The 24,076-nt window shown below is 41.4% G+C and overlaps 1 protein-coding gene across 5 annotated transcripts in view; it reads right to left on the reverse strand.

Moving 5' to 3' along the window:
• The window catches only part of PARD3B (par-3 family cell polarity regulator beta), a 358,197-nt gene that overhangs the window by 18,033 nt on the left and 316,088 nt on the right, over positions 1 to 24,076 (reverse strand). For all 5 annotated transcript variants that reach the window (XM_065069463.1, XM_065069461.1, XM_065069460.1 and 2 more), the window contains one exon: positions 11,583 to 11,662. In XM_065069463.1, the coding sequence (XP_064925535.1) occupies positions 11,583 to 11,662 (80 nt within the window). The remainder of the gene's footprint in view (positions 1 to 11,582; positions 11,663 to 24,076) is intronic.

Genomic DNA, 24,076 nt, shown 5'->3' on the forward strand with positions numbered 1-24,076 from the left:
CGTAATAATAGACAGCTGAACATTTTCTGTTGTCCATTAAAAATGAAATGTTTCTGATGAAATCTCTGGAAGACCAAGGACCACTGCAGTAATCTCTCAATAACAGAGCTTTCTTCAGTTGTTTGGTGACGAGAGAGAAGGGAGAGCTGTCAGCCCTTCACACAAAGAAATCAAACCAAAATGACATTAAGGTTTTTATTCCCCTCAATAATACTGAAGAGATTTCAAGTTTTGATCAGTAACAAGTCTCCTCAAAGTCAGATTATTCATTAAAAAAAAACTTTCTTGATATTGTTTACAGGATATTTAACAAAAAGCACTGATTAAGGCAACATTAAGGAGGCGTTATTTAAACCGCAGAAAACGCAGGCAGCAAAAAAGTGAAATTTCTCTAATTACCACTGACTGTCTGCCATCCTCCCCTCACATTTTACAATGCAATTTTAAGTCTAGATTTCCTGGAGGCCTCCAATAGCCAAGCAAATGACTGCTATTGAAAAGCAAAATATATTCAAGGTAAAGCAGGTGCTTAAGTGCTCTGATGGATCTGGGCCTAAAAATTCAAGTCGTAAACCCCAACTCCATTTCAACTGACTAATTGGTCTTGTTGTTTCTTTTTAATTCCCTTTCATTTCAAACCGACCTGCTCTGTGCCTTCTGCCGTAACGCGTGGTGCAGTGGGCAAAGAAGCGGCTGTGTAAAAATGCTCGCGACCAGCACGGGTAAACTCAGCCTAATTCCCTACTCAGTGAGAAACCCAGATGGCTTCAGAGACCCCTACAAGCTAATTAGAGGACTACCAGAACCTGTGTGTTACTATGTCTTACTCATTTTGCACCATTTGATTTCAGTTCAAGAACATACCTCTATTACCTCTTAAAGAAAGCAAAACAAAGGGAAAAACTGTGACCATACCATGCTCCTAAAATCACATTCTTCTCATACTGAAGACATTTCCGTTCTCAGTAAAGATATACTCCATTTCCTTAAAGCACAGCATCTCAGACCAAGCCAAAATTAATAACAAAAATGCCAAATGAGGGACCAAAAGCTGATGACACAGCGTGTGTACAACAGTACGCTAACACCTAGATCCAAGCAAAAAGCCATTCACATGGATTTTCAACTGTGAAATCCTGCTGAGATTGGATTTGTTTGCCAGATTTTGCCATGATCTATAAAAGACTGCTCTCAAAGTACTTACCTTCACCTGGAAAACAAAGGCTATTTTTCTTCTTTAAATGAAGAAAAGTGCCAGCTACTCAATATCCAAGCACCCCCGTTGGCTTGGGGTTTTACTTGATAACCTGGGCTGGGTTTTGTTCACACATTTACTGCCCTCTCTCTCCAACCTTGGCTGGAACCAGCTGCCAATTTCCAAGCTGCTGTCTCAGACTATCTAATGCACAGATCCAATCTCCTTGCTGAATTACACCTGGAGTGGAACAAAAATGGCAGTAATTCACTTTCTATTAAAGTTAACACACTCCTCTTGCTTCCCGCCTATGTGTTTGCATGTTCTGCTCTGTTTTTTCAGCTGTTTCAAGTGTATGAGATACCAATTACTGGGTGTGCAGAGAGAGGACGGCGACTTGAGGAACAGCTTCCAGTTTACATGACTCCTCACCTCACCCCTGCTCCAACATTTAAATGAATCCTGTTGGGCAAGAGGCCTGAAGCAGAGAGATCCTCAGGTGCCCCCTCCCCTAACATTTTACCCCTCATCGAATGGGTAATTGGAGCAGAATAACTCTTTAAAACTAATATTTATTCAAACCGCTTTAGGATGGCATCTGCTTGCTCAGAACCGGTGGAGGCCGCACCGACACCAGACAAAACCCAGCAGAAGGTATGAGTCCTGTCAATATCTCTATAGCCAGATTAAGTTACGTTTGGCAGTTTTTGAGTACAGCAAAGGCACTACCATCACTGTAAAGATGTGGTTTTTAGCATATGCATGATGATATTCAATACATTTCCGAGATACAGCTTGCTGAAAGTCTGACCAGTCGCCCATGTACTATTTAATGCCTACAAAGTTTTGCTGGCATGCTTTTGGCACAGCCACAACACCTTTACCTGTGCTAAAGATGCTCAATAGCTTATGCAGATTTTCCCAAATAAGCATCAAAGAGCGAGCGGCATCACTGTGCATCTTGTGCTTTGTTTATGCCACATTTTAAAGAACTGTTCTAGTAGAAAATTTTGTACAGGTGGTAAATGACAAAATTAGTGCTAATTTACATAACTATTAAATGCTAGAACAATGCAATCTTTTCCAAGCCTGGAGATGAGGGTAAAGATTCTTAAGAAAGCAGGAATTAATTTTCTTTAACAGGGTACAACAGGAGCTTTAGCTCCATGCTTGCTCTTAAAGTTACTGGTCCATAACCGCTAGTGATCTGAATGTCTGCAACAACCTTGCGTTACGTTCATTTTTAAGTCCTACTTTTACTTCCCATATATCTGTGGTAAGATAAGATGGGGTGGAGATGAGCACAGCAGGCAAAGATACATTCCTATTTCCAGAATCTCCAAAGTATGGAGAGATTTGGACTGTGAACATCGGTGGGCAGAGCTCCCAGGGAAAAAATATCCTAATCAGAGTTTATCAAATTACTACCAGACAGATGCAGACAGCAGAGAAATGAAGGCATATGCTCTACCAGCGATCACATATCAGTCTGAACCGACTGCTGACTGCAATGGGTAGGAACACATCCATGGATTGTGGTGGTTCTGGATCAGGGTCGTACGAGCTTCTGCATTTCTTGCAGTATGAGGAGTTATTTAACCTGGATCAACATATCCAAAGCATTATTTTCTGAAGTGTCACAGTCGAAGAGGAATGTGAAAGCCTTAGGTGAATATATGGGCAAAGAAAGTTGGACAAAACCATCGAGAATTCAGAATATTCTCCTGATATGTGTTTAAGAGACTTCTGTGCAGAGAAATCAAATATGTCACCAACTTATGAAATGGAAGCTGTGTGGCTGCCAATTGTATGAGCTGTGTTGAAACAGCTGCTCTAGCAACTGTTTTTACTATTAAATTCTTCGGTGACTCTTCTCTTAATCCCAAATTAGATACCTCTTCCCTTTAATCACCGGTTTATAGAGAAGCTCTCACCTCGCCAGGCAGGGTTTCACCGCGGATAACAAACAACCGCAGGTCTGCTCAAAGCGCTGCCCTTGTGTTTCCCCACGGCTCACGTCTCCCCCACCCTATTTATTATTTCTCGGTGGGTGGCACGCTGAGCGCTCACCACTCCGTCCCCTATGTGTTCGCAAAAGAACCCAGAGCTATATTTGAGTTCTTAAGATTTCACAGCCTGTTATTACCTTGCAGTGTGCAATTAAGACCGTCCTCATACAATTCACTTTCCTACTTCATCATCATAATCTCCTACTTCCTAAATATGTACATAAGAATACCTATAACTGACTCACTTTAAGTGGCTTGCTATTAGAAGCCTGAAACTTGTCATGGTGACAGTGACATTCTTGTTCTTTTTAACTTCTTTCCTGTTTTTTTTCCCTAAGCCTGCTTTGCAAAGAGGTTCATGTACAACCCTGTGAGAGCTGCAGGAAGCTTGCTGAAACAATCCCAATCCAACGCCCTCAAAAATCACACATATTTACACCTGATGCCATTGGCTTCCTACATTTCTCCTTTGTCAGCTGTATTTAAAGCATGTTTGCTGACAACCACCTTTCAGCCACCTCCAGACCTATTTATCAAGGGAAAGCCAAAGCCAGCCAAGAACAGGGGTGTTGTCTTATTTTACAGCGCACCTTCTCACACACAGAAAAACTTATTTCCTCACCTTCACAGCCTAGAGTCCACACTTTGTGATCAGTTCTGAATTATAATCCAACATAAGCAGGAACATTTTTATTCCAATCTGTGGCTATAAAGCTATATAGCTATAAAGCTATAAGGCTGAGCTTCCCAGCCACTTGGTCTGAGCTCTTTCAACATCCATCTCAACAACGCAATGGATGCATCTGCATTTTGCAGCACACGCCGTATTCCCCAGGTTTCACTCCACACATCACTCTGCCGATGCATTCTGTGGGACACACGCTTTTGGTTTTTAATTTGATCTTCTTTCTAATGTGCATTATCTTTTTTCCACAGATCTCAACCTAACCATTTTGTACTGACACTTCTTCTTTTCATTACTATTTTGTTCCCTAACAGTTATTTTGTTCTTTCACTCACTGAAGGCTTAGCTAATACAAGCTTTTTTTTTTCGAGACAATGTCTCCACAACTTCATTAAATTTTGTAATATTAATTGAAGCAATATTTTCCTCCATCTTCTGTATTTTTAAGCTGAATTTGGTGCCCTTAGTTTGAGTGGGAGGTCCTTATGTCTGGTTATACACTAAAAACCATACCACATCCATGTTTTTTGTAAAAGTGACACTTGAAAGTATTTTTATTTACTCCGGCTAGTATCCCCTTGCAAAAAGGCTTGCTGTTTAGTTTCAAAATATTAATTGACTTTTAAACTATTCCATATTGCATTAACCGGCTTTTTGCTATGAGGAGTTGACTGACTTATTAGAAAAATTGACAAAGCCCATCCCCGTCTGCCTCCTTCTACACTTGAGAGTATTCTTCTGGGACATCTGGCTTTTAGTGGTGGTGGGTTTTTTTATAAGCTATGTCCCAGTTGTTGCAGACATTTTCTTTGCTCAGTTTTCTTTAGTTATTCCCATGGAAATTACAGAGGTGGTCTGCCAGCCGCGATCCATGATTTGATGTCACGAACCTTGACCTTTCTGACTTGCTAAAGTATACTTTTTCAGTATTAAGACTTAATTTGGTTTGGATATAGACATCCTGTTCAAGGGATATTTCTGTTTTATTAGAAAGCTAGAGGTATGTTTTACAACCAAATCTCCTTCCTTTCGAATTCAATGCAGAGATTTCTGTAGCTGTGATCCTGTTTACAATTTTCCTTCCTCCTTTTGGCCAAGTTTTACAAAAAGGTACAAACCCATTTTTTGAAATGCCTGCAGTCCACTGACCCTCTCATACCTGCTCTGGTTTTAATACCTGAGATTCTCCCTGTAGAAGGTACACACAGGTTATTTATGAACTCAAATGTGTTTTGACACCATACACAAAAAAAGCCTTCAGACTTCACGCACGACACTGAGGTGATATTAGTACCAAACAGCAAACGGCAGCAGAGTAACTGAAACCAAGACAAACCAGAACAAGTTACAACAGAGCACTTCCAATATTCCCCTGCACGTACGTATCACAAATCTGGTGTCCTGCTATGGACTGGGACTCCGTCCTGCCTGAAATACAATGACTTCCCTGACATCTCAAACACACGGGGCAGTTTCCACAGCCATCAGTTTTATTATCTTACAGACTTAAGTAAAGTTAGTTAAGCAAATCTTAAATTGTTTGATATCAGACTTAAGCTAATCTTTTAATAAGCTGGTGCTCTAGCACGTAAGAATGATCTTTGTTCTTTGCTTTTATTTCATCTTGGCTTGTTTATTGCAATGTATCTTGGAAGTCCTTGAGCAAGACTAGTATTTCCATTAAAACAGATTCTAAATTCATCTCCCAGGACTTTAAACCTAGCTAAAACCTTACACATATTTAATTTACAATGAGATCACCACATTGGAAGATATGGACAGATAAGGTCTTGCTGTGTTTTCAAAGAAAGTACAGCTGTCAAGATAAAAATCATATTTTAAAAGTATCCCTGAGTTACTGGTATTACTTTAGATGATTAAACAGAAGAGAAGGTTAATAATCAAGCATACCATAGAATATATTGCTTGAATACTACTTATATTTCATGTGACTAGGACGATGAAGTTAGGTGGGCTATTCATTTTCTGTGCCCTACTTGGTTCAAATCCTATTTGTGACTCCAAACTATCAAGTCTTCTTAGTTTTGCAATTACGTCAGAGGAACATTACAGAAAAATGATTTACATTGAAAATTAAATAGACCGCTCACGATTGGTCCTCAAATCTTTCTCTTGACCCCCTTCTCCTAATTGTAATCAATATTCTAGTCAATGGACTGGAGTTGGACCAAGGGTTGGACTTGATGATCTCTGAGGTCTTTTCCAACCCAGTTGATTCTGTGATTCTACAGAAGGTTTTCCCATCACCTTCTGCCTGCAATAAAGCAGAGCATCATAGAATGTCCTGAGTCAGAAGGGACCCACAAGGATTGAGTTGATGATTTAGGGTTAAAAAACAAAGGAAAAGAAAAATCCAGTAGAGCCATGTAATGAAGTGAACGCTGCTGGGTCAGTGCTGTGTGACATACTGTCAGGTATCAAGGAGGAATGTAAGCAAGTATACAAAATGAGAAGGGGGACAGATTTTTCGCAGCGTGGGATAGAATAAGTTCAAGTGATTTAAAGTAAAAAAATTAATTGTGATTTAAACCAACAAGCAGGGAATTTTCATTTAAATAACTGTTTTTAAACCTTGCTTTTTCATCTGTGCTCTTTGGTTACTCAATTCCCATAGGTCGGGAATGCTCTGCTAAGTTGATTTGCAGCTAATTATCATCTGTACTAAAATAGTCATTTATGTTAACCAGGAGATTACACTATATACATAAGTAATATCAGTATATTCATTTCAGATCCTGCTAGACAATGGTGAATGATGGCTCTTATTTAATAGACAATTAACTTTTTTGTGATTTGTGTCAAGTTACTTTCTGATGACATACCTGGGATTCAATTAAATTGCAGAAATCCCGTGTTTTGAAATAAACTGGGTTAGTAAAATAAAGGCAAGAACAAATACAAGAAAAAGCTCATGCAAGTTGCTAAGTAATCCCTTCCGTTTGAGGAACCTTATCTCTTTGTGTCATAGGTGCTAGAGAAACTTCGCTGATTCAATGCTGTTTTCATGCTCTGTAGAGTAAGATCTAAGTGCTCAATCTATTTAATTTATTGAAAGGAAGGCTAAATATAACATAAAATGATCACTACACAGAAATACTGAAGTGGAAGCATTTCGCAGGTTTGGCTTTTAAAATCTATCAGAAAAAATATTTACCATAGTATGTAGAAACTGAAATTGGGAAATTTCAGACTTAGGGAAAAAAAAAGGTATGATCTCTTTCAATGGTAAAATAATTCATCTCTGAAGAATGTAACAAATTCTCCACAATGTGACATTTTAATTCTAGGTTTGATGCTTTTGTAAATACAGTTGTAAAATTAATGTGGCAGATCAAAATTGAAATTTAGTTTGACACAGAAACGTAGAAAGTCTTGGAGGGCTCAGGCAAGGAGACCAAAATTGTCCTTTTTGGCTTCATACCTAAAAATGGAGGATGTGCTGCTTTCAGCTACTGTCTGAAGAAGCACAGGTTGCACGGTCAATCTGCAGAGAAACTTCCAGCATGGCAAGAATGTGTCCTCAAAGGCAGTTTCCTTAATACATTTGCAGGTTTCCCAGTTTGAAGACACGTTACATTTAAGACAGAAAGAAACAATCACGGGTTTGCTCAGCGCTCTCCTCCCAGCCCCAGCAATGCGGCTGAACTCATTACACAGCCTGAACTCATTTTTCCAGTTATTTTCTAATGCTCTTACTGCCTTTCCAGCCCCAACCCCTTTTCTCAACAAAAGCACGTGGTTTTCAATAATACGAGGGGTCCGGAGCAAGTCTGGAGTCTTGGCTTTCCTTCGGAATCAGTATTTCTTACCAGCAAGATGGCTGAGTTTCTGATCTACACTCAATCATGTCACCAGTGTCCCGTCTCGGTGTCTGACAGTCTGCTTCTGGTCTCAGCCAGCTTTTCCACCAACACACAGAAGAACGTGTCCTCAAACACGAGATTTCTCCAAACAAGGCTGCCATCGGCAAGGCTGTGATTTACATTAAGACAGATGTCCATAAATGCAAGCTCAAAAATAAACCTATGAACAAACAGAGCAGCATCGGCTTCATATCTGTTCCATAGCTCCACCAGGAAAATATTCTGGATCACACCAAGAAAACAGGCATTAAAAAATAAATTGAAAAATACAATTGTTTTTCGGGCTCCCACACCCTTGCCCTGCTCCTCTTCCCGAAAGAAGAGGTAAGAGGTATAAGAATCAAGCCATTCTCCTCCTAAGCAGGAGGATTTAACACTGCTTAATACTAGTACTCAGCACTACTTAGCGGTAGCCCTAGGGCAACACGTAAGAATTGAGTGCAAAGAACTGTATCTCTCTTGCAAAGCTTTCCATTCTGTCTTTCCCACTTTGCCGCTTTTCTGCAGACGGAGCAGCACAAAGCAGGGCGAGATGAAGACCTGCCACTCTCCTGCCACTGCCACTTATCATCTCATTCAGATGGTTTTGCCTCTAGAGGTTTCCAACCCACGGCTACAGTGGTGTTATTTTACCTAGGAACTGAACTATAATACTGCTCATCTGGCCACTCATTAAGCCAGTCACATACAAAGCCTTCCTCCAAAGGATGCTGCCTCCTGTTTTCAGCTTTTAATTAAAAATATAACCTCACACAGGAACAGATCCTACACTCAAAGCAAAAAGGGCGTCACTGAGCTCAGTGAGAACAGGACACTGGATTTGCTGCTGTAACTACTAAAAAAGCTTGATACAGTGGAATTCCTCAAACACGGTCAATACAGACATATCACCTGAATATAGCCCATAATACACAGGCTTAAATTAGCAGCATCGGAGAAAGACAGAAAAACACAAAACAAAAGGGCAAAGCAGCAATGATGTTTCAAAGCTTGGACTTTTACAACCCAGCAGCTTTGGATGCTGCTGGCCATTTGACTTCCCCTTCACGTGGACGGTGCCTTTGCAATGGAACGGGGCAGTGACGAGGGGGCACCGTTCACAAAGCTATTTGGCAGGGGACCATTCCTCCTCCTCACCCAGTGGGGAGGAAGACCAAGGCGCTTGTCCATGCCTACGCACGCTGGCGTGACGCCTGCTGGCTTCAGGTGAGCAGCAGTTCCACCGCGTCGGTCCCAGCTCCTCCTGACATGGCACTGATTCCTCTCCCTCCTCATCCAGCAGAACTGGCTGCAGCCCCAGCGTTTTCCTCTCTTTCCACACCAGGCAAAGGTCGCATCCTCTTGGACTTAACACACTATTGCAAGAAGAATTTGTTTCCCAGCATCTACAACCTTCCCCTGAAGCCTCTAGGTATCTCCTATTAAACTGGACCTAAAGAGCTAAGCATGCAGTTAAACACCGCATTCACACCAAAGGCAGCTCTGTAGTTTGACCAAGGTGAGGACAGGGACGAGGGCAGGACACCATGAACTAATACTAGAATGCTGGGGAGAAGAAAGCTGCTCTTTGAGGAAACACTACCTCTGTATTTCCATATATATATATATATTTTTTAATTTATTTTATTTAAATAATGCTGCCCAGTACAGTAGTATTCATGGATCCTCCACTGAGAACAGGTTGGCAAAAGGGTGGTTTTTACCTGGATTCCTCTACGCTCCTGGGCAGTCAGCCATGAGGAGAAAAGAAATCACTCATTTCCATTAGCGTCTGGCAACGAGACTGCATCCCCTTCTTCTGGATTTAGACTTCACTGTTGCAATGTAGTCATTTGTGACTGCCAGGGCTTAATTACTGCAGTAACGTGAAACTGCAAAACTCACAAAACCGAGGCACGGAACACAGCAGCCGCTTGCCGGACTGCAGGCACTGCCCAGCATCATCTTCTCAGGCACCAAGAGATGTGACACTCTTCACACCCATCTCCAAAAGCTTATTGAACGTCTGGATGGCTTCCTAACTGGTGAGTCCCAGCCAGCTACACACTCAAACCTGTTATAGGAGCTGGAGAGTCTTTTTTCAGCAAGTTAAATGGTGGCTTCGGGAAGAACGCTGTGAAATTCATGATCTGGTTCAGACAGACCTACTTTAAAAAAAACCCAAAACTAAAAACAACAAAAAAACCCCTACAAAAATGCTAGGTGCAGAGGTGAGCAGTACACAGGATGCAGTAGGTTTGAAAAGGAACGGGATAGAAGGGGTACAGAGAACACTGCTGCACAAAGCAAGGGCACGGCTGCACCTGCACTCGTGTGCTCACTTCTGCTCATCCGCGCCTGAAAGGAACGCCGGGGAAATAAAAGGAATTCTGAGTGATGGAAGGTACTTTACTGGGAAATTTCTGTTTTAGAAAGACCACAAAAATAAGTTTGAGTAGCTGGAAGGGAAAACTAGCAAAAGGAGACACGATACAGGAATAAGAAAATTGCTGCGGAGAGTTACACTGGACAATGATTACTGATTTATTCTTGTAATTCACAAGGAAGTACTCAAGAAGAGTGTGCATAATTAAACTACACCTAACTAACCTGCAAAAATCACTGCTAAAAACACGACAGGAGACATGAGTGTTGGAGGATTACAAAAAGAATGGCTGTTTACCCAGGAAAGTAAGAATATCCATGGTCCATCAGGAAATACATTGCTGGAACGCGAGAAACCAGTTCCTGCACAGGATGAACTTCCAGAACGATGGCTGACACAAATATCATTTAAAGGCAGTAACTAAACTACAGACACGTCCTTTGGTTTTGAAACCATGTACACTAGAAATGCCTGCAACATTCCAACAGCGTCTTGTGAGACAGCCTTTATATATTCATTTCCAAAAGCAAGATACTCGTTGTATTTTCATCTGGAATTGGACACAGTATTATACATTTATCCATCGGTCTCTCTGGTGACACCTTTGAATGTAAATATTTCAGTAGAAAAAGAAAAAGAAGGAAAAAACCTATTTGATTTCCTAAATGCCAGCACTGCTTCACAATAAAGAATCTCTTCTTGCTTGTAAATAGCTATTTTTGCTTTGATTTACAAATTATCTTGCTTGTAGGTGCAAGAAGTGGACTGGGCAACCCCTCTAAGGTCTTTCCCATCCATGTAATTCGGAAGTGGAAATATTCTTCTATTTTTGCTTTCTTCCCACTGCTTCCCACTATCTCTCCAAGCATCCTCTCACTCCCATTTCTGGCTTGCTAAATCTTACACTCTGTTATTAGAACTCCCATAGAAACAGGACTGAAATCTCTGAAATGCTTCCTTTTTGTTACGCCCCACTGATTTCAGACTGGAATTACTCTTCATTGAGTTGATAAGGATTAAAAATTAAAACAGAGCCCTTGGAGAATTCACTCTCATTTCCACAGCACTCAGTGGGAGCGCAGAGATGCTTTACTGGAACGGGACTGCCAGTCAGACGCTCTTTGCAGCAACACTGGGACTTCAGTAGCTGCGGCTGCTGTCGTGGAAGCTTTCCATGGAGTGCTCTGTCAATGCCAGCTAGGATTATATCACTATAAACTCAGTCATTTATGCCCTGCTACAACTTGTTATAACTCTTGCAGAGCCAGTTTCCTTAATGTCAGGTTCTCTATCTGTGGATCATGATTCTCGCTGACATGTTCAATGAGGGCACTTTTGTTTTTTTTAAATTCAGAAGTCCAAATTGATAGTACAGTTATAAAGATGGCACTAAATCGGCAGCAAAAGGTGACAAGATGTGTGTGCAGGGGGCCGGTCGCCGTACCTGGGTAAGGATGCGTACTGCCTCTCCATCCCCTCCAACTGGAGACTGTACGAGCTCCCGTCTGGAACTTTTCCAGGCACCTGTGGAGAGAAGAGTAATTAGAGATGAAGATCAATTATGCAGCCCAGCCACTAACAATGCTTCTCCAAAGGACAAGCGGAGAGCAGATGATGCTGCAACATGCCAACATCGACAAAAGAAAGGCAGGGGCTCAAAGAAGCTCCAAATCCCATACAGAATCATATCACTGCTAAAAAGAAAGGCTTCTGTATCAAAGAACTGTTCATAACAGGTACAATCTTCAGAGTCTTTTCCTTGTCTGTGTGCCAGCCAGGATTCTCTCCCTCCCCGGCTGGCCTTCCTCCTGCAATTCAGTAACATGAAGACACGATCTAATTAAGCAAGCACACCCCTTCTCATTCCCATGGCATAACTACCTGAATCCAAGCTCGCATCTTAGTACCAAGTTTGCTGCTTTTTCTCCACTTGTGTGTTTTGCTCGAGTATAAGACATGATATAAACAGGCTTTGCTTTCATTCTTAACGCAAATCCAGAAACTTTCTCTAATGCCACCGCAAAGCTAAGTATCCAGCTGGGAGTTAAGTGCATTTATCATGCTCGGGTGCCGCTTCCAAAGCAAAGTGTTAGTGCACTCGGTCAAAATGCCAGCATTACTTGGTTTGTTTTCAAGATGGTAACTGGCGCTGGCCGGAGAGCACAATTCTATCAGGAAGGCTCCAACTGGGGTACAAAACGGCGAACTTCAATGCTTTTAGCACACAGGAGCTCTCCCAATTTCACTCACTCAATGCCTGCTGATGGCCCAAAGTGTTAAGAGCCTTGTTAAAATGGAGCTATTAGTCTTTTCCTCCATAAATGCAGGAGGCTCTGACTGCCTCAGTGTTTCCTACATTAGTATGTATTCCTATTCCGGTGCTGCTGGAATCAGCAGTTTTATAAAGCAATATACTAAGAGGCCATTTAAAATCCCTTTCCCCTTTCACAGATTAATAGCAGAAAGGAAGATTTAATGCCTTTTCAAACATTTTTAACAATTCATTAAAAAGAAAAGAATAAATCACACCAAGCTTTCGGCAAATGCCCGGTTACAAAAAGACAAAACAAGGATTAACGTGTTATTCACATTCTACAAGTTAGAATACATTTCTGTCTGTTCTGCAATTTACCCACAACACATCATTTTCACTGTGGAAAAGCTTCCACAGTGGGAAACGTGCACTCAGGTGTAGTTGGTCTTATCTACCTTTACGTAACGTTTTTGTGTAAAATTTCTTGTGGAGTTATTACATAAGCCAAGTCTGATGCAAAGAGAGGAATTATCCCCTGGAGCTACTAGGCACGCTTAGGAATTACTCTACACAAGTATGGTTATGCACCTTGACACTCGCTCAACATCCACGATACTCAGAGGCGAAAAAATTACTTAGCACAGGCCCCTTGCTCACTCCACTTTATCTGACTCAAAACAGAGAGGAGTACTCATGGAACTGATGGCCACGAGAAATAACCACCTCTGACTTGAAATGACCCCCGTTTTAGTGGTGCCGTACTTTGGATGAGCAAAAAATAACAATAATTGCCCTACATTTCAAAAAGAGGGCAGTAGGCTAAATGCACTGTTCATTCATATTTTTTCCACTAGAAAAAGTGACATGTAGAGAGGATTTATAAAGACAGAGTCACTCAGGCTGAGAGTCACAGCCACTCTGGCTGTTCTTATGCTGCTAATTTGACCAGGTTGATAAGTCCCCTTAATTCACCAGGTGAGAGAGCAGCCTCCAGATTTCTGTTGTTTTATGAAGAAGAACGAGGGGAAAAGAAATGATTGTATAATTTGGTTCGCTCAGCACAAAAGCTACGTAGTATGCAGTCTACCTCCATGGCAGTAGATGGACTATTAATGAGGTGCAGCAGCAAGATGTTTACGAGCCCAAGGATGCTGCTGGTAACTCCGTGCAAGTGCCCTGGCGGTCAGTCTCACACCTTGCACGAGTCACAGCAGCGAGTCCATGTGCAGAAACACAGATTTGGAATTGCACCAGCATGGAGCAGCGCTCCCAAAGCTTAACCCGGATAACAGAATGTATAAGATATTTACATCGTGAGGCCTTTTTGCAGCCTGAAACCACCCGTTTTCCGATCGTTTCCTACAGACCAAATAGAAGGCGATACCCCCCGCCAGGTCTGTTTGTATATATGATTTGAGAGACAGTTGCCATAGAAACACCCTGGCGGTGGATACACAATTTTGCTAATTTGGATCCATCGAGGCTGAGTCTCCACACCCTATATATATACATATATTTATGTATATATAAACCCCCCGACGCTCTGGAACATCGTGCTCAGGCTCTGTGCAGCTAATTAAAGGCTCAGCCATTCCTTCTGTTTTCCCTTCTCCATCTGATCTTAAAAACGCATCATGGCTCATACAACATGAATACAATGCTGCCCCGGTGAAGAGAGAAACTGCAAAAAATGGGAACACCTCCCTCCTCAAAGTTATTTATGCTTCAGAGAGAGTCAAAGCAAAGGGTTCCTTGCTGTCTTTTGCAACAAACTAAGCTAAAAATTGGTGCGAAAGGTACTAATTAACAAGATCAAAATATGCCGGCTCCTCCTCCTTCCCGAAATGGGATGTATGCAGTGGGCCCTCAGTACAGGTGCGGAGAGTTTAGTAATCACTAAATATTTAGCCATGCAAACAATAACCTTAATAAGAAGCTGATGGAAGGTGCTGAGTCCATATTGGAGGCGGCTCAAAGAGCTTTTGAGACCAACATCCCAATCAGTAAAGAGAGAACACAACGGCAGATGAAATCCATGTTTCATAAATGTATGGTAATGAACTACAAAAAGAATGATCCAAAACACGCTCCCGTATTTTTAGGGTTTAAATTAACAACTTAAATAACAGCCATCATTATGAAGAGATAATCTCTTAGTCTAGAGCGGCCTCAACTAACAAGCAAAACATGAATATGCAAAAATAACGGGGTAGAGATAAACACAGAAACAGCCATCATCCCATCAGCGCAATTAAAAGAGCAGCACGCTTAAATTGAGGAAAGGGAATGCTATCTTTATCGAAAAACAACAACAAACAACTCACGAAACTTAACCGCTGTGAAGTATCTGTATGGCCGAGCCCTTTGTAGAATGGAAAATTAATAAACTGAAACAAAACAACCACCATCAGGTCAGCAGAAGACAATAAAGCCCTTGAGAGGCTGAAGAGTGTGTCAGAAAGGTTTTTTTTTTACATAGCTAGTAACATTTTTGTTGTTCAAGTACTTTTTTTTTAACCTAATAAGGTTAGCAAACAAGATTTCTGCAATACAAATATGTCCCTTCAGATAAAACCCTACGATGCCCCCGCATCTTTAACTAAACCCCCGCCAGTCCCAGGTAAATACACTAACTGCAGGCTACTTTGAAGAGTTTTCTAATACACAATGGTGATACTAGCAGCAAATACCTCCAACCTGCCAGTTCTCCTTAGGAAAACTTCCCTAGGAAAACAAAAAGAAAGAACAAAAAAGGTGAACATGCACATGCAGATCAAGCTGGAAACAAATATCTTAATGGCACTCAAATACCTGCAAATAAATTCTAAGGCATACGCAGAGTACACCTGCAGAGAGGTACCCTGAAATAAGTCCATGATATGGCTACAGGAAAATTCTGGGGCTGCAGAGGAACAATTATTTAAGAGCAGAGAAAGGACTGACTTCCACCTGAAGCTTGAGACTACCTTGAAAACCGTGCAGAAAAGAGCAAAAGGCCATGTTTTTTCCCAGGGGATACTGCATTTCACCCCTCTCACTGGCCTTAGGCTGCTGTCCTCCTGGAGCGTTTGTAAAAGGTGAAAAGCCTTGGAGCGAGCAGGCAAGCCTGCCTTGCCCCTTCCCTATGGATCCAGGTCTCTGGGGTTGGACTGCCATTGTGGAATGAACAATAACAATGATAGCGATCATTTTTAAAGTTTAGGCTCCGTGAAGCCAGCGTCAACTTTTTCTTGTGCATTCGCAGGCAGCTCAAGGTGAGAGCCTTCCCGCACCCTTTCCTCTCCTACAGGTATTTCATTTCGAGCTGCATATGAAAAACCTCGATCGTCTTTGCAGGGTCAAAAATTTGTTTAAAACTTTTTAACTCACTATAGAAAAACCACTGCTCACAGTCAGAAGTTTCACACTCTTGAAAAGGAATAATACACAGTGGGCGTTGCAGTCAGGCTCATTCATTTTTCACTTGTATGCTAAACGTCTACTTTGCCCTTTTGATTTTTCTTTTTAACCCTTTGTTTTGCCCACTTCTGAGCAATAAGCTTCCTCCAGACATTTCAGGTATCGGAAGGAAAATGAGGAGTGTGTGTTGCTCACTAGATAAGTAGCGATAGCGTAACTTCATCAGGGCTGATGTGATTGTAGCTACACGTCTGCAAACCCGGTGCAAAGCGCTGCTGGCTCCACCGGAGTCATGCCTGACTTACTTAAAACTATGAGAGATCAGGAAGAGCTTATGAAGATAGGAGTCCTGGGACTGTACGCTCAGGCGAATCACTTGAGCTTGCGCATTGTGGTTTTCTCCCTGTAAAAAATGGTGCGATGCTACCGTTGAATTTTATATGCACAAAGACAGGAGCCATCCCAGGAAGGCTGCGCAGCTCGGCCATCACCCAAGTGCTTTGAAAATACCACTCAGTTTGGCTTTTTGCCCAAAAGTCTGTGTATAAACATGGCACATAGAACTACTGCATGGCTTAGTACATTTTTCAATAGTCTTGTGATCATCTGTTAAAGGACTTGATTCAGATGCTGGTTTGACCTCTGTTCTCAAAGCTCTTCTTTTGTCTGTGAGCGTTTCTAATCACATGGGTTGAGATCCAGCATGCCAAAAAGAGCTGTGGTATAACGGAATTTGCCCTTTAACCTTCAGGTCTCCCCTCTGCTGAGACACAGTTGGTTTTTGTTTTCAATTAAGTGAAAACTGAAGAAAAACGGAGAGAGGTAATGGTGGATTTGTTCCCCACCCCGGTCTCAATGTTTCATATACAGGTGAAGCACCAAAATTCACCCACTTCATTATTTTTTTGCATTTCAACAGTCTGCCTGGTTCTAGGGACTGCAAGCAAAATTTAAGATCACAATTTACTACTCACACTTTATTTAGTGGTTAAAACAAAGGTGGGCTACATAAGGCAGTGAACTGGATGCTCCATGTGAAACGGAGGGAGTTGATTGAAGGGGTCTTCTTAATTCCTTACTGCTATGATATCCTAATTATCCTGCCCTCCAAGACCTCCAGCATTTCCACAGAAAACATGTTTTCCTCCATCCAGCTTTTTTGTGTTTTGTATCAAAAGGTAAAAATTAAAAATTCTACCAGTGTCCACAATTCAAAAGAATTTTCCTGATGTTTTCCTTACACACACAAAGAGGGATGTATTTTGCTTTCCTGGTTTTGCAATGAAAGTTGAAACAGTTATTTTGCGTTATTATAACACTCATCATTTCTCCCTCTAATTTGGATGGTTTTTAATAAAGCTCCATTGATTCCACTGAAAGAAATCCCTCCTGGCAAAAGCAGAACACACACGCTGATTGCTAAATATGCAGCAATTATCATATTCAGCAGCGCACTTTAATATCTTATTTATAGATGTATCTATCTATAATTTGCTTTAATTAAGTTGCATTGATTTTAATGACAGAAGCAGTCTTCAAAGAGGAGTCTAATGTTATATGAGCCCGTCGGTACTGTTTTACCATTGTCTGGATAGAAGACAGCACCTTTAATACTTCTTTTCGATATTCTTAGTGGTGCTTTTTCTAAGTGGTTCCAGTGGCAAACCAAGATGATGTTCAGTGGCAGCTCTCAAAATCACCTTCACCACTGTAGGAAGCATTTTCAATTGCCCTGTTCCAAACTTGCTGGTAGGACAGTTTTCAGGAATAAGAAAGGAAGCTGTATCTTCCCAGAAGGTTTTTGTTTCCACTCCATTTTACAGACAACTTGGGAGTGTAATTGTTAGAGGTTCTCAAAGCACAGTCTGATACTTTCAAAGTTTGTTTTGGGTGGTCTGGCAACTAATTTAAACTTTTTCCTTTTCTTGTCAACAGAAAGTACAAGATAAATAATTTGGGAAGGTGAATCGACAGGTGCCTGTTCACAGCCTAGTCACCAAGTCATGATCTTGTAAACTCTTGAAGTTCTGTTTTCTGGGCTCGGTCACAGGGAACTTCGAGCCTTCGTTTTGTTAAGCACATTAAGCGTTTCATACCAGTCTGGTTCCGAGATTATTCCACAGAACACTCGATGCTATTAGAACTGTGACTAAGTTTGTCAAAAAACATCTTGAAGAGCTAAAGAAAGGTCTGGCTGCACTCCTCGGAGTCTCACAGCCCCGGTTTCTGCTGGGTGCCACCATGTAGCTTGGCCCTGATTCAGGAAAGCACACTAAATACTGATGAGGGTGGTTTGTTTTATTTTCAATAGCATTTGATTCCTCTTGGAGGCATTCCCAAAGCTGACATACACCTGCATCTCTCAGAGGCTGTATCTCCTTTTTGGGTGAAAATATGCAGGAAAAACATTCCTATCTCTGCATACTGAACACGTCTTCACGCATTTCAACACAGCATTCTAGTGATGATGATCTCGGCATCTCCATCTCTGAAGTAACCCCGTAAGATATTACTGATTCACATCAATTGAGGATCTATCTCAGACACTATTGAGGCAGCTTTATGACATTACTTATGCGGACCTTAACGCATCGTTCACTGATAGTGTTTTTTTTAAGTGAAAAATAAGTGCTGGCTTTTTAAATCACCACCTTTTGGAATATATCAGCACTAATTTTATAAGAATTGTTCACGTTAAAATGCAAGGGCATGATCTCAAAGGAAAAGTGCCGAAGTAGCTATGCAAGGACATTTTCAGTTTCTGGTCATCATTTTTCATCCACTGATTATTGCTTAAGTGTTGATTAATAGTTATGTTCATGCTGCTAGAATGCATTTCCCTTGGGTGAGAAAAACATCCTTGTCTAAAGGAAAAAAGAGATAGTAATCAAACCATCTCTTCCCCGTAAGAAACATCAGCGCACACTCCAGAGTCACTGATGATCTTGGTTTTGCCGGTGAGTAGTTTGGAACATTTTCACTTAGAAAATCAGCTGTGTGCAATCAGAACGCTACTTGGTCAGTCGGATTGCTCGGCAAACAAATGCTCCCTTTCTGTCCGTCTCTATACACATACGTGACACATACCCATAAATGTACATGCCTACAGTCATTGTCCCTTCTCCCCATGCAATGAAGACCAGAACAGCGATGACAGCAGCGCTCCATGCTGGAATTAAGCAGGGCTGATTATCTCAGGATTTACTTTTCCCACTCCGTAATGCCCTACCTCTTGTTCAAGGAGGTGAAACTAATGGTTTAGATTTAGAGAGAGCGGAAAATTCTCTATAAAGGCAATAGACTGAGGGAAATACAAACACAGATGGGAACTTTAAAAGGGAAACAGGCTGTTCCCATAACAGTTTAAAAACATGGCAATTGCTTTAGCTTAGTAGAAAACAAGCTCTCAGCATTTGCTGTATCTTGCAACACTAAGTAGAGAGAAAACAGCAAAGACGGAGGTGAAGCCAAAACTGCAAAGTGTTTTTGCACAGCCCCACAGAGATGATATTCTGCTTTCTGAAGCCCAGCTCCGCGATCCCCCGATCCCCGGTGCTGGAGGACTACGGTTTCTTGTGACCATGCAAAATGAGATCATTTCCTGGCCTGTGTCCGTCTCGGTGGGTGGCTTCTTTTTCCATTAGTCGTGTAATATGTTTTGGTTAATTCTACCTCTTAATTGTCTTTAACGAGGACCAGATTTGCGACACCCTCACGTGCAAACCTATTCTCAGCATAGAGGCAAACAGAGGCACTTGAGCTGACAGCAAAACTTAAAAGCAGCAAACCAAAAAAACCCCAGCACCCATCAGCATCCATTCTCTCCAGCTGCAAGGGGGCATTTCAATTGCTCTTCCACTGAACCAGGCCAACGTAATTAATCTCCTCCCAGCCACTAGAGAGAAGAACAACTTGTTGCTGAGATACACTTTTTATGCAACATACGGCATATATAATACATACGTGTGAATACATTTCTAAAGCGCATCTCCTATAGTTGTTCTACAATTCTGCGCACAATTCCTTCCCCCATGAAACCAGTCCTCTGCCTTAGCCTGTTTGAAACTTGGCTGCTTCTTGTTCCTCCCCATCTTGCATTCTTTGCTTCTCTTCTCACTGTAATTAGTTTACAAGACTACTTATCCAGATGATTACTGCTTTTAAATGACAGTCGTCTTTTCTTTTGCTCCAGTTCATTGTTGTGTATCATTTTGTCTTGCTATCTGAATACCCAGTTCTCTAAAGCATTTTCTCATTATGTTATCTCCTGATATAAGGCATTTTGAAATACTTCATGAGAGACACTGTATGAAGTAAATTGAATTGAATTTTCTCTCAAAGTCAGGGGCTTTCAGCATCTTTCTCTAGCTAAGTCAGCAGAGTTCTTGGCACCAGTGCCAGGGTGTAATGGCCACGCTTTGCAGCCCAGCTATGAGCCTGTGTTCTTTTTAAGGAAAATGAAATGACAGTGTCAGTACCTGGAAAGCAAACAGGAGACAGATCAATATTTCCATTTATGATGAGAATGGCAAAACAAAACTGTTTGGGGTATTTTTGAGCTTTTTAACACACAGATTGAGATAACGCTATTTTGCTTTATCTCCCCACATCTGGTGTTGGTGCTGAATGTGTATGCAGGGGGTATATGCATGTGTATGTCAGGGAAGGAAAGAGGGAGGGAAGGGGGAAATAGCAGGGCATGGAACTAAATTGCAGAGCAAGTAGTGGAAATAGACAGTGAAAAGCTTCCTGCGGGCAGGCGGCTTCACGGGGGAGAGCGAGCCTTTCATTGTCTATAAAATCATGCCTTGCTGGAGGTCCTCAGAGTAGAAGGGGTAGCGCCTAGAGGCAGTAAATCTCTCACTGTTGTATTATTACATTCTGAACACTTAGCTACTATACAAACCGGCACACTGCTTCAAGAGAAGAAAAGGAGGAAGAAGGGAGAAAATGAACAAAGGGAAGAAGGGAAGAAGGCAATAAAATTGGGAAACAGCCCCCTGCCACAGATCTCCCCAAGAATACTTCACATCAAAGAAAAACAGCAAAGAGTAAATTGTCACGGAGTTAAAAGTTAAGGGCAACTCCTTCCACTGTGATTTGACACCTCTCTGGAACACTGCTCCTAGAATTTGAATGGTTAGTCTGTAGCGCAGGGTATTAAATCCACCTTAATCCTGTTAAACGCAGATGCCACTAAAGACAGGCACTCTCTCAATGGCATCGTGACAAAAACTCTCCTCACTGCAAATTCAATATGGGTAGCAAAAAAAAATTAAAATAATATCCCAAACCTGGATTAATACTGAGCAAACAACATCAGCATAAACAGGCTTAGAGAGAGGAATTGCTTTCCATATGCTGTGGCATCAGGTTCCTCTGGATCTACAGACACCAGCCTGTAAATGTTACAGATATTGTTTCTCCTGCTTGAAATCGCTGCTGGGTGGCGACCTTCTTTGCTTGCCGATACCAATTTAGCAGTTGGTACAGTTTCTCTGCGATTTGGTACTGTCTGTTGTTTGCTGGTACCAGATGGATACCAGATGGGCAATTGTGGGCAATGGTTCCTCTGTGTTCCAGTCCCCAAAATCGCTGCCTATAGGGTCAGTCTTGTCAGTTGACTCCTAAATGGCACTTCAAAGCAGCATTCTGAAAAACCTCAACATCTGTTCCTTACTCCTAATGACCTTAAAAAAGTGTTGCAGACATTCTTTCCTTTAGCCAGGAGTTACTGTGCAGGGAAAACACAACCTTGCAGATGCTCACGGCCATCAAACTCACTCCTGGCTACTGGCAGCTCCAGAAGCCACCACCTCCCCTCTGAAAGTCAGCACTGCATGTGAAATATAATCAATATATTCTTTTCTGGGGTAGCTCCACAATGCAGGAGATATTTCAAGGCATTTTTCAAACAGTACTTTCAACAGCGAAGTGGAAGAACGAGAAAATGAAAAACTTAAAGTGCCCTTGAAAGGCAGCACGGATACCCGAGGGCCAAATGCAAAGCATGGAAGGAAAGCGAGGAGAGAGAAAGTGATGGGAGTGATCTGGTTTAGGTATTAATTTGTGATCGGTCTTTCAAAACATTGACCTAGTTATCAAACTATGGACAGGATCTGAAAGGTCAGTCAATGGTTTTGAATACTGCCTACTGCAGGGCCTTCCTGTGTTATTCTATATTCTATATGACTGCTTCTGTTTCTGAGAAAGGCAAAAAAGTTTATTTAGGACAGTACAGGAGCATTTTGGTAAATTCTCTACAGCAGAACACCGTCTACAGAAAAATACAGCTGACATCAAAGCATGTTCCCCACCCCCTGTCTTGCTTCATGGAGAAGTTATGATAAACAGGTTATGTGTTCCCTAAGGTTACCATGGAAACTCATTCTTTTCAGGCCATCATTTGCAAAGGTAAAATTTGCATTAAAATGTGATGGAATTTGATTTTGTGCATGTGTGTGTGAAACTCAAGTGGGGTCATGCTACCACGCAGTATAGCTATTATTTCAAACCCAGGAGCATATGCGTAAGAGAGAGATCTATTAATCCGTGTAAACAACTCAGTGACCAAATTACAGTTTAATTGCTAACCTGACAGGTATCTTCCTAGCAAATTAAGAGAAATACTTTGAAAATTAGCTTCAAATGCAAATGTAAATGTTAATACTGATCCACTGGTGGGTACCACTAGATAAATTTCCCTGTAATCATTCCACAGGAAAGATTGAATTTAGATTGTCAGAATGACTTTGTTTTGATGATGGCAGACCAGGGATAGAAGGCACAGGCAGGTATTTAAATTATAAATTTATACCTTCTCTTGAAGGAATTATCATCAAATTATGAAGTATAGAATATAATTTGATATAACCATACTTGCTGCAATACAAGAAACTTTTAGATCTCAGAATCCCACTGTCCTCACTTTGTTCGGAGTCATATGGTAACTTCGAAGTCATAACATCCCTCTAGGTACCTGCTACTCTGACTTCTCTTGGAATATCTGATGGTGCAAAACATAAACACTTCTTCTACAGAAGACTCAATATCTCCTGTCAGACAGGACTTACGACATACAAATGAGCTGGAATGGCTCTACTTAATATTGGGCAACATGACACAGCAACCAGGCCATTTGACGAGGAAAAAGCTTTCTTACTGTTAATATAGTTGCAGAGCAAGTGTCTCAAAACCACTAAAACCAATCAATTCAAAATCAACCCTTCAGATCAGGTTGCGCAGTGACAGCGTTTTATCAGATTTGCTCCTGCATTGGGAAATTCCTGTTTACAAACTCGATTTGCTAAACAAAACGAGAACATTAAAGAAGGTTTAAAAAACCAAACACAAACAAAAATGAAATTGATTACTAACTTTTGCAGATTTGATAGAAGGAATGCATTCCAGTCGGATCCCGTACTGAGCAAGAAGGCACCAGTGTTCCTTTTTCTAAGTGTTCTTTAATAGCCAGACTTGAGGGTGAAAGCTGAAAAGAGCTGGCCTTGAGCAGAAAAGCCAAACTTGTGTCCAGCACCAGCCCTACCGGGTAAATGGAATTCTCTTTTCCCATATTTTGTACTTAATTTTAATGCAGTCTTGATATTAGATTAGCATCTGCACTACGGACCTTAGACTGGGAACTAATAAAGTTATCCGCCCAATCTCTCTGTGTCTGAGTCAGTGACTTTCATTTTAAATAATTACAACAATGTCGCCTGTTTGTTGTGAAAAATAGAGCCTTTATCAATTCATAGATAATTGCCTATACCCGGCACCCAGAGGTACATTCTAATTACTTTTCACACCTTGGCTGTGAAGAAATCTTGAACTTTTTAGTGTTTTTTAACTGCAAGACAACAATATAGCCAGAGCGCTGACACCCTGGCTGCTGAAACCGCGCCTAGGATGGAATTTAACAAGCAGTTCTGCTGATGCATTTTGCAGTGACAAACTCCAGCAAAACTCAAGAAGACCCACGGCCTCCACCTTAGATCTTGTGCTGCAATAATGAGAAGTGCTGCACGGACGCACAAGAACTCAATCCAGAAATCAGAAGTCATCAAAAGTCCATTATTTCAGTTGGCTTCTGTCACGTATTTAACTATAACAAATAAAAGACCTGTACTCTGTAACAGCCTCAATGACACACTTGTATTGCTTGACCCAGCTTCTTTCAAGCTCGACCCTGTTCTGCACACGCTGGGCAGCCATTGCCATTTCCCTCACCGAGGTCACTCTGCTTTCCATTATGTTAAATGGACAAATTTTGCAGTCCTTTGTCA

This window comes from Columba livia, chromosome 7, assembly GCF_036013475.1.
Source record: "Columba livia isolate bColLiv1 breed racing homer chromosome 7, bColLiv1.pat.W.v2, whole genome shotgun sequence".
NCBI lineage: Eukaryota > Metazoa > Chordata > Aves > Columbiformes > Columbidae > Columba > Columba livia.